Source organism: Vidua macroura, chromosome 15 (assembly GCF_024509145.1).
Source record: "Vidua macroura isolate BioBank_ID:100142 chromosome 15, ASM2450914v1, whole genome shotgun sequence".
Lineage (NCBI taxonomy): Eukaryota > Metazoa > Chordata > Aves > Passeriformes > Viduidae > Vidua > Vidua macroura.
In genome coordinates, this window is record NC_071585.1 from 8,687,453 (window position 1) to 8,701,660 (window position 14,208).

At 43.2% G+C, this 14,208-nt stretch overlaps 1 protein-coding gene across 12 annotated transcripts in view; it reads left to right on the top strand.

The window, feature by feature from the left end:
- RAPGEF6 (Rap guanine nucleotide exchange factor 6) overlaps positions 1-13,228 on the top strand; it is a 120,986-nt gene extending 107,758 nt beyond the window's left edge. For 8 of the 12 annotated variants that reach the window (XM_053990942.1, XM_053990947.1, XM_053990944.1 and 5 more), the window contains 4 exons: positions 1,150-1,375; positions 3,079-3,590; positions 6,465-6,776; positions 8,517-13,228. In XM_053990942.1, the coding sequence (XP_053846917.1) occupies positions 1,150-1,375; positions 3,079-3,590; positions 6,465-6,776; positions 8,517-8,542 (1,076 nt within the window). In that variant the 3' untranslated portion in view covers positions 8,543-13,228. Of the gene's footprint in view, positions 1-1,149; positions 1,376-3,078; positions 3,591-6,464; positions 6,777-8,516 lie in introns of those variants that run through there. The other 4 variants (XM_053990951.1, XM_053990952.1, XM_053990953.1 and 1 more) reach the window with 2 other exon arrangements.
- Positions 13,229-14,208: the final 980 nt, after the last annotated feature.

Here is a 14,208-nt window from a genome sequence, read left to right on the forward strand (position 1 = left end):
GGACATTTCTTACTGCAGTGTAGTTGTGTCAATTTAAAAGAGTCCCTAAAAAATGTAAAGAACATGAAATATTAGTTATTGCCAAATGAAAGGAGACTGAAATTTAATCTTAAAAAGGCTGCTCTTAAGTACATTTTGAGGTTCAGTTCTATGTCTTGATAATATTGATATTTACTGCTCATATTTGCTCTTAAAATCATACAAAATAATCGAAGTTAAGCTGTGAAATCTCAAATTACGAGCATTATGCTCAGTGGCTGTATGCCAGTGTCTCCACATGCCATACTGTATCATCTCTGTATTGTTTATGCATTTAAGGGCATCCATCTTCTGTATTAGGTCGTGTGTATCACTGCCTTTTACACTGTCTTGTCATTTCACTTCTTCACCTAATCAATGTAAATATGTGGCAGTCCCACTAAAAGCCTCAAGTGCAGAAATTTAGGGGAAAAAAAAAAAGCTTGTCTGAGGTGTTAGATATATAGGGTTGTATACCTTATTTGTGTCTGAAAGAAGTTATTTGAGGGTAAGCCAAGCAGAGAAAAAAAAAGAATCTGGTCTTCAGTTGCTCCCCTTCTGTGGGAGCAACACTGGAGTCTGATCCAGCTCCTGCCAAGGTTGTACTTCCTGCCTTTGCTTCCTTCTCTGTTAGTTTTGGAGCAGATAATAAAACTGAAATGGATCATATGGCTAATCCCTGAGTGCTCATAGCTGTCTTTCACCTTAGTCAGCATCTCCACCTCCACTGCCAGAAACTTTTTTTGAGTCTTGCATGGCAGTATGGCAGAGGGATAGTGGGAAGTGTGCTGCATTTTTACTGAAGGAGTCAGCACTTCCAGAATTGGAAAGATCTGATCTGCCTGCTCAGTAGTGATGCAGTAGGCTGCTGATTCTTCTTGTGTAGGTTAAAGCTGCTGCTCTGGAGAGTAGTGGAGTTGCAGGTGGGTTATTGGTGGACTTGCATTAGTAAATCAGTGCTAGATGCTGATAGATGTTAAAAGCTTTAGTACCCTAAAATCCTCAGTGGACTGATTGTATGCAAACAGGATTTGGTTGGTTTTCTCCTAAGTATTCTCTCTGTAATGTGTGAGTCAATACTTGGTTGTCGTATGTTGATCGAGACATTCTCCTCTCCTCTCCTGTACTTAGGCTATGCCCTCATACCTTCCACTAAATCCGACAACTTCTCGGACTCCAGTCACAGTGAGATTTCATCCCGCTCCAGCATCGTGAGCAACTGCTCTGTGGACTCCATGTCAGCAGCACTGCAGGACGAGAGGAGTTTGTCCCAGTCCCTCATCGTGGTGGATTCAGGCGGGGCAGAGAGAAAGGAGCATCCTCAGGCACTGACAGATTATGGCCAGCCCTGCCCGGGGTAAGGTGCAGCTGCTTCTGCTGGGGCTTGGTGTTCTGCTGGAAGCTGGAGCACTGGCTGCTGTGTGGGAGCCTGTTTCCATAAGAAGCTTACAGTATTACTTGGGGAGACAACAGCTTGTTCCCATTGGTGAGGTTTAGCTGGATATTTCTTGCAGGAGACTGGAAGCTTGTTAAAAGCCAGGATGATGCTTAGCAAATTAATGCCATGGTGAGAGACAGCAAAAGAACAGCAGGATATGATCAATTCTCTCCGAGTCAACAGTGCCAGTCACTTAACGTGCTCTAATGTGATTTGTAAGGATTTTTCTAATTATCATTTGTTGCTTAGGCAGACTGGCAGCTTTCTGCCACTGACTTCTGACAGTTTTCACACAAGAGGTCTTGGTAATTCAGTGCAATGAGAATTTGTGCTGAAATGATGCTTTGAACTGGAAGTTTTTGGATTTTTCTTGCTAGATGTAGCACCTTGATCCACAGGATGTAACATCTCCTAATATATTTTGAGATAGCATTGTCTGTCCTCAGCTGTCATGGATTCAGCTAAATGAGAGATGCTCCTTACATTTCTAATTTTTCCAGCCCATGGAATCGTAGAATGCTTTGGGTTGCAGTGGACCTTAAAGATCATCTTGATCCAACCCCCCCTTCTCTGGGCAGGGATCAATCAGGGTGCTTCCAACCCCATCCAACCTGGCCTTGAACACTTCCAGGGATGGAAAGAAATTAGTAATTTCAGTTTATTTCATAGGATTAAAATGGGAATTTAAAGATGTGCTTCATCAAAGAAAATAATTCCCTTTCTAGAAGGCATAATATACACTGAGTTCATGTTTTGTGGTTGTTCCTTCATTCCTTAGTTTCGATAAGTTGCGAGGGAAGAAAGTGGAGTTTATCTTAGGACTTAACAAAATAGAAAAGGAAGGAAATAAAACCCCTTGCTCGCACATACTTAAAAAGCGTTCCTTGATTTCACAACATGTCAGTAAACTGCTGAGGGAGGGTGTTGAATTTTAATGTTGTGCTGCCCATGCATTTGTTAACACAACCAGAAATAGTTGGGAGACTTGAATAATGTCTAGCAATCCTATCTTCATGTGTTCTAAATTCATACAGTCCTGGCTTCATTTTTCCCCCCTTAGTTGTGCAATTAGAGCTTTCAGCAGACATTTCTTTAAAAAACAAATTTTGGACTTTGCTTTTCAGAATCTGTCCCTCTATATTCTTCCCACAAATGTTACTTATGCCCAGTATTTCCAGATGTTCTTGAAATTCAGCTGCTTCCACTCTGTCTGAACAACTTGATGTTGCTGCCAGTGAAGGGGTTGGATTTTATTCTATATATTTATTTTTGTTTTAGCTTACACATGTAAAGAAAAAGTTGGTAGCAGACTAAATGTAAGAGGTAACTTACTCCTCTGCTTTCTGTAAGGCACTGTTCCTGAGATTGGTAAAGAGCTTCTGTGGGCCAGACTTAGGGATCTGGGGTGCAACCTGGAAATGCACGTTGCAAACTTGGGAATAACTTCCTTGCTTCTGGGTGCAATGATGATTTGGGAGTAACAGTGTCTTTTGTCAGTGCTCCCTTGTGCCTTGAGCTTGCTGCTCACCCGATACAAACCCAGAGCTGGCTCTGAGTAGGTTACTCTTATTGTAAAAGCTTACAAGTGTTTTTTTCCCAATTTCTGTTGTTTTCCAATGTAGCTGGTCCATCAGTAGGCCTGCTCTGATCAGAGGGATGGCATTCACATCTTCCATGAGCAGCGAGGAGATCTCCCATGAGCACATCACGGTAGAGGCAGCAGACAGCGGCCGGGGAAGCTGGACTTCATGCTCAAGTAGTTCTCATGACAATTTCCAGAATATCCCAAACCAGAAGAGCTGGGATCTCCTCAGTTCTTACCGTCACACCCAGCTGGATGGACCTATAGCTGAAGTGGATCCCACAAACTGTTACTCTGAGGAGGGTTATTTGTATTCCGAAGCCTTCTCCAAAGCCAACAGGCAGTCGAAAGCCAGCACGGAGCTCGATCAGTCTCGGCAGAGCTGGGCATCCTCCAGCTCCCTGTCAGACACTTACGAGACAAACTATGGGACAATTAAGCGGAAGGGGCTGGAGAACTCCACGGCAGAGCAGACAGAGGCTTTGGACTCTAAACCAGGCGCTGATACAACTTACAAAACTGTTACTTCGAGTACAGAAAAAGGCCTGATAGGTAAGCCAAGCCAACAGCTCATGGAAGCTGCTACATCTGTTTTTCATTTCATACTAAGTTGTTAAAAAATGACATCAACAGGTCTGGGGCTGCCTGGCATGTTGAATTCAGCTTCACACGTGGTTGTAATCAGAGCATTACATAGTGTGTTTTCAAGCCACCTTCTTTTGCATTAGGAATATCAAGATAATAAATAAGTGCTCTTCCCCATCACTTCATGGGTCTGCAGGAAAGCTCTCTTCAGGAGAATGTCAGGCAGTTCTTTTCTGTAGTATGCTATTTTGCTTTTTGAATGATTTTGGAGGTATACTCACGACTGTAGATGTTTTTCTGACAGGGGTCAATCATCCCATACTCCTTACAATACAGACTTCCCAGGAAAGAGCATGACTGCAGAGTAGTGTGGAGCTCACCTGCCTCTCTTGGAGCTGGGGCACCTTTCATCCACAGGGCTTTGGGCTCCAAAAGCTTAAGGGCATGTCTTTGCTATTTTAAGATGCCATTTATTTGATTATACGGCTGCAGTTTGGCTACTTATGAAAGGAGAAAAAATTTAAAATATTCTTTGAAATATGCATAGTTCTATCAAGCAAGATGTTCTTCCCCCGTTCAGTAGTGAGTTCAGTAGCCAGAATTAAAGGAACTGGGTTAGTAGCAAGATAAAACATGGAATGCAAAGCTTTCTAAGACTGGGAGGCAAGGGTGCAGCTGAAATGCAGTTTAATTACTGAGTGGATTGCTGGAGGGGTTTGTTATCAAAGGTAATTGCCTGAATAAACATTGCAGGTAGGGTGGAGGTCTTGGATTGTGTTCCTCCTTCTTGGCTTTGGAAAAGAAGTCGTGGTGGAGCCTTGCAGAAAATTTGCTCCCAGCTCATTGCTGTGCCTGTGCTCTGCCCTTGCAGCCTTTCAGAGGTGTTCGTGAGTGTCTGGGCTGTACGAGGAGATGGCAGGCTCACTGTTCAGTACATGCTGTCTTTGCTGACAGCACTTGCTCTTCCTTTAATTCTCTTTCTATTCTGCACCATGTAGCTGTGAGGAGCACTCACAGAGTGCTGGACATGATTGTCTGCTCAAGGAAAGATCTGATAAGGGTGGATGTAATTACAGGTTTGCAAATGCAAATCCATTAGCTGTTTGCCATCACACAGTGTGCTGAAGATATTTTCACTTTATTTCACCGTTTGTAAAATACTGTGAATTGGAACTTACCAAAGGGACACATTATTCTTGCATTACTACAGTAGACTAAAGGTGAGCTCTAGGGAGCCTGAAGCTTTCTCCTTTGAAGGAGAACGTATCCACCCTTGTCATTCCTCCTGCAAATCCAACCAAGACTGAAGGTGAAGTGAGGACCCAGCCCTTCCCCATCCCTCCAGGGAAGAGCAGATCCTCTTCACTTCCCCTGCTTTTTCACAGAGGCCTCATTTAGTGCTAGTTAAATGAAAATAAATCCTGTAATTAAATAGTATAAATCTCTGCCTGTACCCACGTGTATCTGCTAAACACCAGACTGGCTGAATTTGATTTTGGTTGTTTTACTGTCAACCCAAGCATGAGCTGAGGCCATGAAGTATGAACCAGCTTGTGTTCCTGATACCAAAACCTGGAATCTCACAAGTCTACAACACAATAAGAAACACTCCTTTATTTTTCATCCTTTCACATTCTTCTAAGATAAGAAACAATTACATTTGCTGAAATAAATGAAACTAATGAACATGCACTGTTTAAAATGGATCCACAGGAAGAATGCAAATTCACTTAACTAAGAGATTAAAAAAATTACCCTGGCTTTGAAATTCTCCTGTTGCAACTTGTCCATGGAAAAAAGCCCAATTTAACATGCACATAAGCCCCAGACCTGGGGTGGGAGGAGGGGAGGCAACCTAAAAGAGTTGTATTTTGGGTTGAGAGCCTCTGTGACTTGAACTACTGCTGAACAGGGCAGGAAGGGAGAAGATGAATTACGAGGCACAGACATTGCAAATAAATGACATTGACTATAGCCTTTTCATGACTGCACAAGGTGTAATGCAGCCCTTCCAAAGGCTGTTCCAATAACTGGTCCTGATTTTTTCTCACTTGTAAACAGAGAACATAGTTTACGATAAGGGTATAAAAGAAAACAAAACAAAAACCAAGGGAAAAAGTAAGAAATCAAAAGTACGGGTGTGATTAAGCCATTATTCATTCTGTGAAAATGTAAAATAATTAATGCAGGCTCAATACACAGTCTGCCTTATAGGATCAACTTTAAGTGATAGTATTTTTTTTTCTTTCTATGGCATAGCTGGATGGTTTAATGTCTTTATGCACATCAGTTTTATTATAATGAATTTGTGTTAAGTGACTGACCTCTTTTGGGTGATGAAATGGGTGTTGGAAGTCAACCAGCAGTTCTTGTTGTGAAACACCAGCATGCTGCATGAAGTAACTCTGGGCTGGTTGCCTTAAGTCCGTCTGTTTCAGTCTCCCAGCCTGTAACAGTGGCAGCAGACTTGGCTGTGCTGCCTCTCCATCCTGCTGGAGAGCTCCAGAGCATCCCCTGGTGCAGCAGGGCCACAGGAGCAGGGACTGGAATAAAAGGTGTTAATTGCAGTCTGAATGCAGACAAGCTTATTGTCCTCTTTGCACTCAATTGACATCTCACCTAAGGAGTTCATGGGTTCTCTTGTTACTCTGACTTCCTAAAATAAATAGAAAATAGAAGTGAAGGCATAAATACCTGCTGCTGTCGTTATAACCAGTGTTTCTGCATTTGCATTTTGTTATCAGTTTCTGTTTTGCCATTGTAACATTTCATGATTTTTTAACGTTTTGTTTCCTTTCTTTTTCTTCTTTAACATTTCCATTGCTTATTTCTTGTGCCCAGTGTACTGTGTCACCTCACCTAAGAAGGACGATAGGTATAGGGAGCCACCGCCCACCCCTCCGGGATATATGGGGATTTCTTTAGCGGACATTAAAGAAGGATCGCCCCACCACCCACACCTCAAACCTCCAGACTATAGTGTGGCAGTGCAGAGGTCAAAGATGCTGCACAGTGACCTCTCTAGACTTCCAGCAGCTGCTCTCGGTAGTGACCCGGTGGCCTGTGTCTCCTCGAGGATGCCTCAGTGGCACGGCCGGCAGCCGTCCAGCCCCAGAGTAGCAGAGTTGCCTGACGCAGATAGTGAAGAGGATGGTAGGTGAACACCTGGCTCGGGAGCGGGGCTGTGCAGGGTGCACTTCACAGCAGTGTTCTGGGCTTTCTCTTGGCTCATCCTTGGAGATTAAAAGCGGATTAATCTCTGAATACGCAGTTGTGTTTGAATGGCTGTATGCACATGCGTGGCTCTGCGTGTCATGCATAGCTGTGTGCATGTACATACACGTTTAAAGCAAAGAAGAATGCCTTCCCCTTAGAAAAAGCATGTTGGCACCAAACAAACTCAAAGAATATGCAAATAAATAAATATACAAAAATGTGCGTATAAGATCTCCTAAAGTACAGCTGACACACTTAAGAGCATGTAGATACTGTTTTTTGGTTTTGTTTTTTTTTTCTTTAAAATCGGTCCCCTCCTAAACAGTGATGGGACACTGACAGGCTACATGTGGAAAAACTCTAGCCTCCCTGGGCTGATTAAATGGTGTCCCAGTGGTTTGGCTGCCATCAGGGTCATGGTATAAAATCAGTGATTTGGATTTGGTGGAGTTAAATTATTTCATTTGTATTCAGGTGTGCTGGCATTGAGCTGCTTTATGCCTCAGGAGATATTTTTGGAGATTGAGTTTCAAAATATTGAACAAAATAATAGTGAACTTCTGTTCTTCTGGAGAGTGCATTTGATGAAACCTGTGTTCTCTGCCTAACTTGGCCTGACAGTGTCTCTTCCAGTTCATTTTTCATGATCTTGTTTGAAGCAACAGCCAGTGCTGCCAAGCATGGCATTTGTAGGGTGACCAAAATGTGAGAGGATTTTCCAATAAAGACTGCTCTTATATTGTGTCAAAGCTAACTTCAGGTCAGGGAAATTTCTACTTAATTGTTTATCTGCTGATTGACTTTTAATTTCTGTGCACCGATGTGATCTCTTGTACCTTTTGCTGGTGAACTCTTTTTTTATTAGAATGTTGTGATCATTTCCTTCCATTTCAGTCTGATTTAAAATGAGCCTGTATTTAGATTAAAACAATTTCTGATACAAAAATATTATATCTTGGCCCTTCAAAACGTGTAAGCAGTAGTTAACAAATGTATTAGTACTGCAGTTCAAACTTGCAGTAAACATAAAATTGCCTGGCATTAATTCTGTTGTGTTTTTGATGTAAAAATAAGGAAGTCATTGCTTCAAACATTTTTAATCAAAGTTTTTCTAAGCGAAATTTAACTGTACATTTTTAGAGGCACCTATTTTACTATTTTTGAAGTGCTTGGATAATTTTATTTGGGATAAAATGCTCACTGCATGGAAATTTGCTGGCTTTTTTCCCAAATCCATAGCTTTTGGCATACTGGGAGCTGCATGCTGATAATTTTTGGAGGCTCTAGGATTTTCTATTTTCAATATGTCTTTATCGTATGACCATCATACCTCAGACTGCAGAAGTTGTGGGTGCCCCATCCCTGGAAGTGCACAAGTCCAGGCTGGATGGGGCTTGGATCAACCTGGATGGTGTCCCTGCCTATGGCATGGAGTTGGAATGAGATGCTCTATAAGGTCCCTTCCAACCCAAACCATTCTGTGACTGCCTGAGGATCTGATAAATGGTGATACGGAGTGTGTAGTGATCAATGATAAAGACAGTGAAAACATGCTGCTGAAGGGCTGAAGCTGTCATAGACTCACTGTTATCACCTCACTGGGTGCTGGTCTGTGCCCTGTGTGCCTGAGGTGGGGACTGGTGGAATAACTGCCTATTTCTTTATCTTGTTTTGCAGAAGATGAACAAGTATCAGCAGTTTAACCCTTGGGCTATATATATGAACCACTCACAACACAAAGGATGTGGGAGAATGTCTCATGGTTCTGTTAGGACTGCTGACAACTTGCTGCTACTGACCTCAGACCTTGCCTCTGTCCCAGACGAGATGGAACGGGTTGGATCACCTCTTCACACCTTCCTTCACTCTGCCACCACCACCTAAGAAGATATTTCTACACATGAAATAGAAAATCCCATTCAAGGAATGTGCTGACTGCCTGGGTACCAACATGGGTACCCAGAGATGGACCGAGCTTCATGCATTGGGGAGGACCAGTTGTCAGCACCACTTGAAACTTGGGAGCATTTTTGTGTATGATACCATATAATCCTTTGGTAGTTTCCATTGTCGTCATTTTCTACATGACCGTTAGAAGTCTGAGAGTGTTATTTTATGAACTTCAAAAAAAAATTATATCAAAATGTCAGCAAAAGCAAAGGATGTTGCTGAAATATCTGAAAATAATTTATTAATTTAATATTTTTAAATGGGAGTTTCCTTTATGTGCATTGGGAGTGCTCTGGTTGGCTAATAGAAATGTTTAGTCAATGTGACAGTAAATTAGCTACACATCAACTGTTGTGCTCTCGAAATAAACACAGAAAAGTAGAAACGGGTGCAGAAATTTATAGATTTTAGAGTGGGTTTAGATTTAATATGAATAGAGCCCAATGCCCTGCAGAGCAGTGTCTGTCAAGGCAGCACTCCTGCTGCTCCCCTCCCACATGGACACAGCAGAAACCTGTCCAAGGATTTCAGAAATTGTTTCAGCTGCCAGCCAACTAAGGCAACAGTTGGTGCTCTCCTCCCCTGTTAAGGAATGTTTGCAATGTGGAAGCCGTAGCTTAAGGGGGGAGCATCTGGGGAGATCTGAAGCTTTCCCAAAAGAGTTTTAACCAGGTTTTGCCTTGCAGAGTTCAACATGCAAAGCATGTTCTAAAACTCAAAACTCAGCTGTGTGTTGTGGTTTTTAAGATCATCTCATGTCCTGGCCTTTTCCCAGAGTTGCACAGGGTTTAAGTGCAAAGGTTATCTTTGAAAAAAAAAAATTAAAGAATTAGGTATCACCTACATTTCACAATAAAATTTGTGAAACTGAATAATAAATGACACAGTGCTTATAGAAGAGCATAATGCATTTTATGATGGGTTTAAAAACCCTGTTGTGTTTATCTGGAAAATACAGATAATCTCAAATTATTTTTTTTAAATCCTAATTAAAAATCCTGGTGTTGTTGATGTCAATGAGAGTTTTGACTTACAGCCAGCCAGTATTAACCCATGATCCTCTAGTTTGACTATGGTCAAAATAATTGCTTCTTTGATTTTACTTTTAGCCAGCCAGAGTGCAGAGGGGTAGAACTGGAAATGCCTGCAGGTTCTTTTCTTCCCTTCCTTCTTCCCTTCCTTCTTCCCTTCCTTCTTCCCTTCCTTCTTCCCTTCCTTCTTCCCTTCCTTCTTCCCATACATGACACCCCATTCTAGTGTTAAAATCAGACATGAATGTGTGAATATGTATTTAAACATTTAATTGTAAATCTTTGTTGTGATGTTTACAGCCTAAGCTAGAAAGATGATGTTTGTCATTTTTACAGTGCCTCAAAACTGATTTCTATATCCATAGTTGTGGAGAGCTTTAAGGTTTGTTTTTTTTTTTTTTTTACCTATATGTGTGCAGGGGTGCAAGGTGAATGCAACATTTTTGGAAAATGCCACAAGTACCAAAAACAACCCAAAGCCTTTGATGTGCTTTCTCCATAGTAGCTAGGGCTGATGCAGCCAGGTGGATGAGAATGACCCAGCCTGTGTCTGCCTTCAGAGCAGTTCCAGGTTCAGCATTGCCTGGAATGTACCTTGGAATTGGGAAGGTGTAAATGAACAGTGATGCCGAGGAAGAGGATGCCTAATTTATAACTCACTGGTTGGCTGTATGAATTTTTGGCACAAGTATCAGAGAAGCAAATAGTTGAAAAAATACATTAAAATCCACTTGAGGTATGGCATAATACATGCATTTTGCTTTCTCAAGGCCTTAATGCTTATAGTGAACCTGCACAGGCCTTAATGACTAAAGATTAATGTGTCAAAGCAATGCAGGGCAGAGTGAGTGTTTTCAGCACATGCAGTATTGGTAATAGAACTCTTGAACTGATATTCCTGTGGGATGTAAATCCAGGTCCTGCCATCCCATTGTCAGCTGTAGTTGCTTGCCAACTTCTGCGTGGAAACCAGAAGGTTGTTAACTTCTGCTTTGAAACCAGAGGTTTTTGATTTCTGGAAACCAGAAATCCTCTGCGTTGTGCCAGGTGAATGAAACCATATGGTTCCTTGGCCCTGGGGGGGAGCTGCAGCTTATTCCAGCCGGTTGAACAAAAGTATAGGGGATGGGGGTTACTAAAGTGACTTCCTTTTACCCCAAAACCCAATAGTGCTGCCTTTGAGGATGCAGGGAAGCCCCTGTGGGGAGCAGGGTCGGGGTCTCCTGGGAGTCAGCAAGAGCAGCTGAATTAATCACCCATCCAAACATGGTGTTTGGTAGTGTTTGCACATCAACAGCATCCGTCTGTTCCACAGGGCTTGGCAGACACTGAAAAGTTCTGGAATGAGTGAAAGTCTCACTAATAATATTTTCCTAATAGCCAACACAGCTGGTGTACATAAATCATGCATAAATGATGGACAGATGAGCTACTCCTGCTGCTCCTGCCTCACACAGTGTGGCTTCTCTGCTGCTCCTTGCTGGGGTTTTTGTTTGTTTGTTTGTTTTTAACTCAACCGATCACATTGATTGGGGCCAATAGCCAAACGTAGAGTGTCTGGTGTGGGTTTGAAGAGACATTATCCCTTTTTTTGGTAATTCAGACAGAAGCAATATGGTGGTTAGTAGCTGTTGTACACTGCTTTGTTGAAATGATGTCTTCTGGACCACAGATCCCTGACTCAGTACCTCTGTTAGGTTCTTCTAACTTGGGCTCTGATGCTGATAAACAGTTAAGGTGCCTCATGTCATGTTCTTCCACTGCCATACCTGGGTGTGCTCACTTCCTGCTCATTGTTTTCTTCTTACTTGTTGGTGAAAGATGCATTTCAGATTTCTGTGATTTAAGCACACAGTATTTTGTTACAAATCTTCCAAATAATTCCTGAGAAAGCAGTGTAGGTTGGTAAAATTGAATTGGCCTCTCCAGTTGCAGAAAGGGGAAAATGAGATCACTGAGCCTCTGAGCATCAGGTTCATCTCCCAAGTACACAAAAGAATGGAAAGATAATGGCTGTGAATGTTTGCAGTTCACATTTTTGCAATGTGGACAAATTTTGAGTGTTTGCCAACAGTGGGCAGTGTGGGACTTTCCTGGCTCCTTCCTTTTGCCTTTGCTGAGATAATTTTGTAGGTGTGGCCTCACATTCAGTCCTGTGTGTGATTTTTGGGCACCATGATATGAAAAATACATGAAAGCATCCAGAGGAGGCCACGAGGATGGGAAAGGGTCCGGAGGGGGGAAGCATTATGAGGAGTGGCTGAGGGCACTTGGTCTGTTTGGCCTGGAGAAAAGGAGACTGAGGGAAGAGAGATCTCATTGCAATCTACAGCATCCTCCTGAGGGGTGGCACTGATCTCTCCACTCTCATGACCAGTGACAGCTCACGAGGGAATGGCCTGAAGCTGTGTCAGGGGAGGTTTAGGTTGAGTATTAAGAAAAGGTATTTCACCCAGAGGATGGTTGGACACTGGAACAGCTCCCCAGGGCAGTGGTCACAGCACCAGCCTGGCAGAGCTCAAGAAGTGTTTGGCCAAGGCTCTCAGCCACAGGGTGGGATTGTTGGGGATGGTGCTGTGCAGGGCCAGGAGCTGGACTTGATGATCCTGATGAGTCCCTCCCAGCTCAGCATGTCCTGTGATGCCAGGTGAGTGGTGCTTCACTGGAAGGTGGTCAGAGCCCGTTGCTGGATGGGGTGTGCTGGGGGCTGTCTGCACCTGCCAGAGGCAGAGGGTGTCCCCCAGGGGCTGAACGTACAGTGATGCCACTTGCAGAGGGGCCTGTGAACACCCTGTCAGGGCTGTTCCAAAACCTTTCAGCATGTCCTGAGTAATTTTATTGCAGGCAACAGTGGAAATACAACCCTGTCATTTAAGTTTTTATAAAACATCAGAGTATTTGAAGGATAAACTTACCACTGCCTTTACAAAAAGAAAAAAAAAGGGATACTCTCTCTTTAGAAAAGCTTTACACATTATATTTTAGAATGCTTGTATAGAGGGTAATCTATCTTGAATTCCCAACCCAGCTTTTGCTTCTGTTGTGCTTTTTATTGTTTTATCTTTATTTCTGATATACCTGGAATGCAGTTTAGCTTGGTATTAATTAAATTCTAAATATGTGAGCATATTGGCAAAACTGCACAGATGTAATGATATTCCAATAGCAATTGTACTGCACAAGTCAGTGATTGTAAAGTATTCTGTAACAAGCAATGTTTGTCTCCTATTTTTTGATACCTCTTACACTTATGTCTTTTAGAAAGACAGTGCCTCTGTATGCTTTTTGTATTTTTACTGAGTGATTGTAAATATTTGTTATATTTTTGGTTAAGAGAATGTTTAAAAGTACTGTTTATTATCCAATCTATTAATATGTTGGAATCAATAAACAATCAACATGTATTAATTGTTTTCAGCAGCTGTTTTCTGGCAGCCAGTGGAGGATGGAGCTGAGGTGGTACAGAGCTGGGAAGAGCCTGGTGGGGATGATGCTGACCCTGGGATCAAAGAGGAGCCACCACTGAGTGATTTTGTTGTGTCTTCACAGTGAGGACAATACAGACGTGATGTTCAGAGGGCTGGAGCAGCTTTTCTGTAAAAAGGGGCTCAGACAGGTGGAGTTACTCAGACTGAAGAAGAGAAGGATCTGTGGAGACTTTAGAGCCCCTTTCAGTGTCTAAAAGGGCTCCAAGAGAGCTGGAGAGGCATTCTGGACAAGGGGAAATGGCTTTAATCTGAAGGAGGGCAGGATTGGTTTCGATTTTAGGAAGTAATTCTTGCCTGTTGAGTGTGGGGAAGCCCTGTCACAGGCTGCCCAGAGAAGCTGTGGCTGCTTCATCCCTGGAAGTGCTCAAGGCCGGGTGGGACAGGGCTTGGAGCAACCTGGGACAGTGGAAGGTGCCCCTGCCTATAGCAGCAGTGGGGGGGGGGGGGGGGTGGACTAGATGACCTTGAAAGGTCTCTTCCTACCCAAACCATTCTATAATTCTGTGATCTTTTCCCTTTCCCCAGGTCCTGTGGCTGCTGCCTCAGCATCAGCTCGCAGAGACCAGAGAGAGCCTGAGGCCCTCGGGAGGCGTGTGGTGCCTCCAGACCCGCACCCTGTGCAACACATCCAGGTGGAGGTGTGTGCTGGCACTGAGGCTGGAACCACTCAGTTGAAAATACTAAAATAATTCTTTTCCCCACTCTTATTTTTGCAGAGGGCCTTTGGCCCCCAGGTACCCCAGTGTGGTGCTGAGGGTGGGATGGGCAAGGGGAGCAGGAGCTGTGCTGGGCCCCCCTGCCCTGGCTGGCAGGGCCACAGGGCCACTTCTGACTGCATTTTCCCTCCGTTCGTGTACTGATAATACAAAAGCTAAGCTATGAGGGAACTTTATGGGAAAG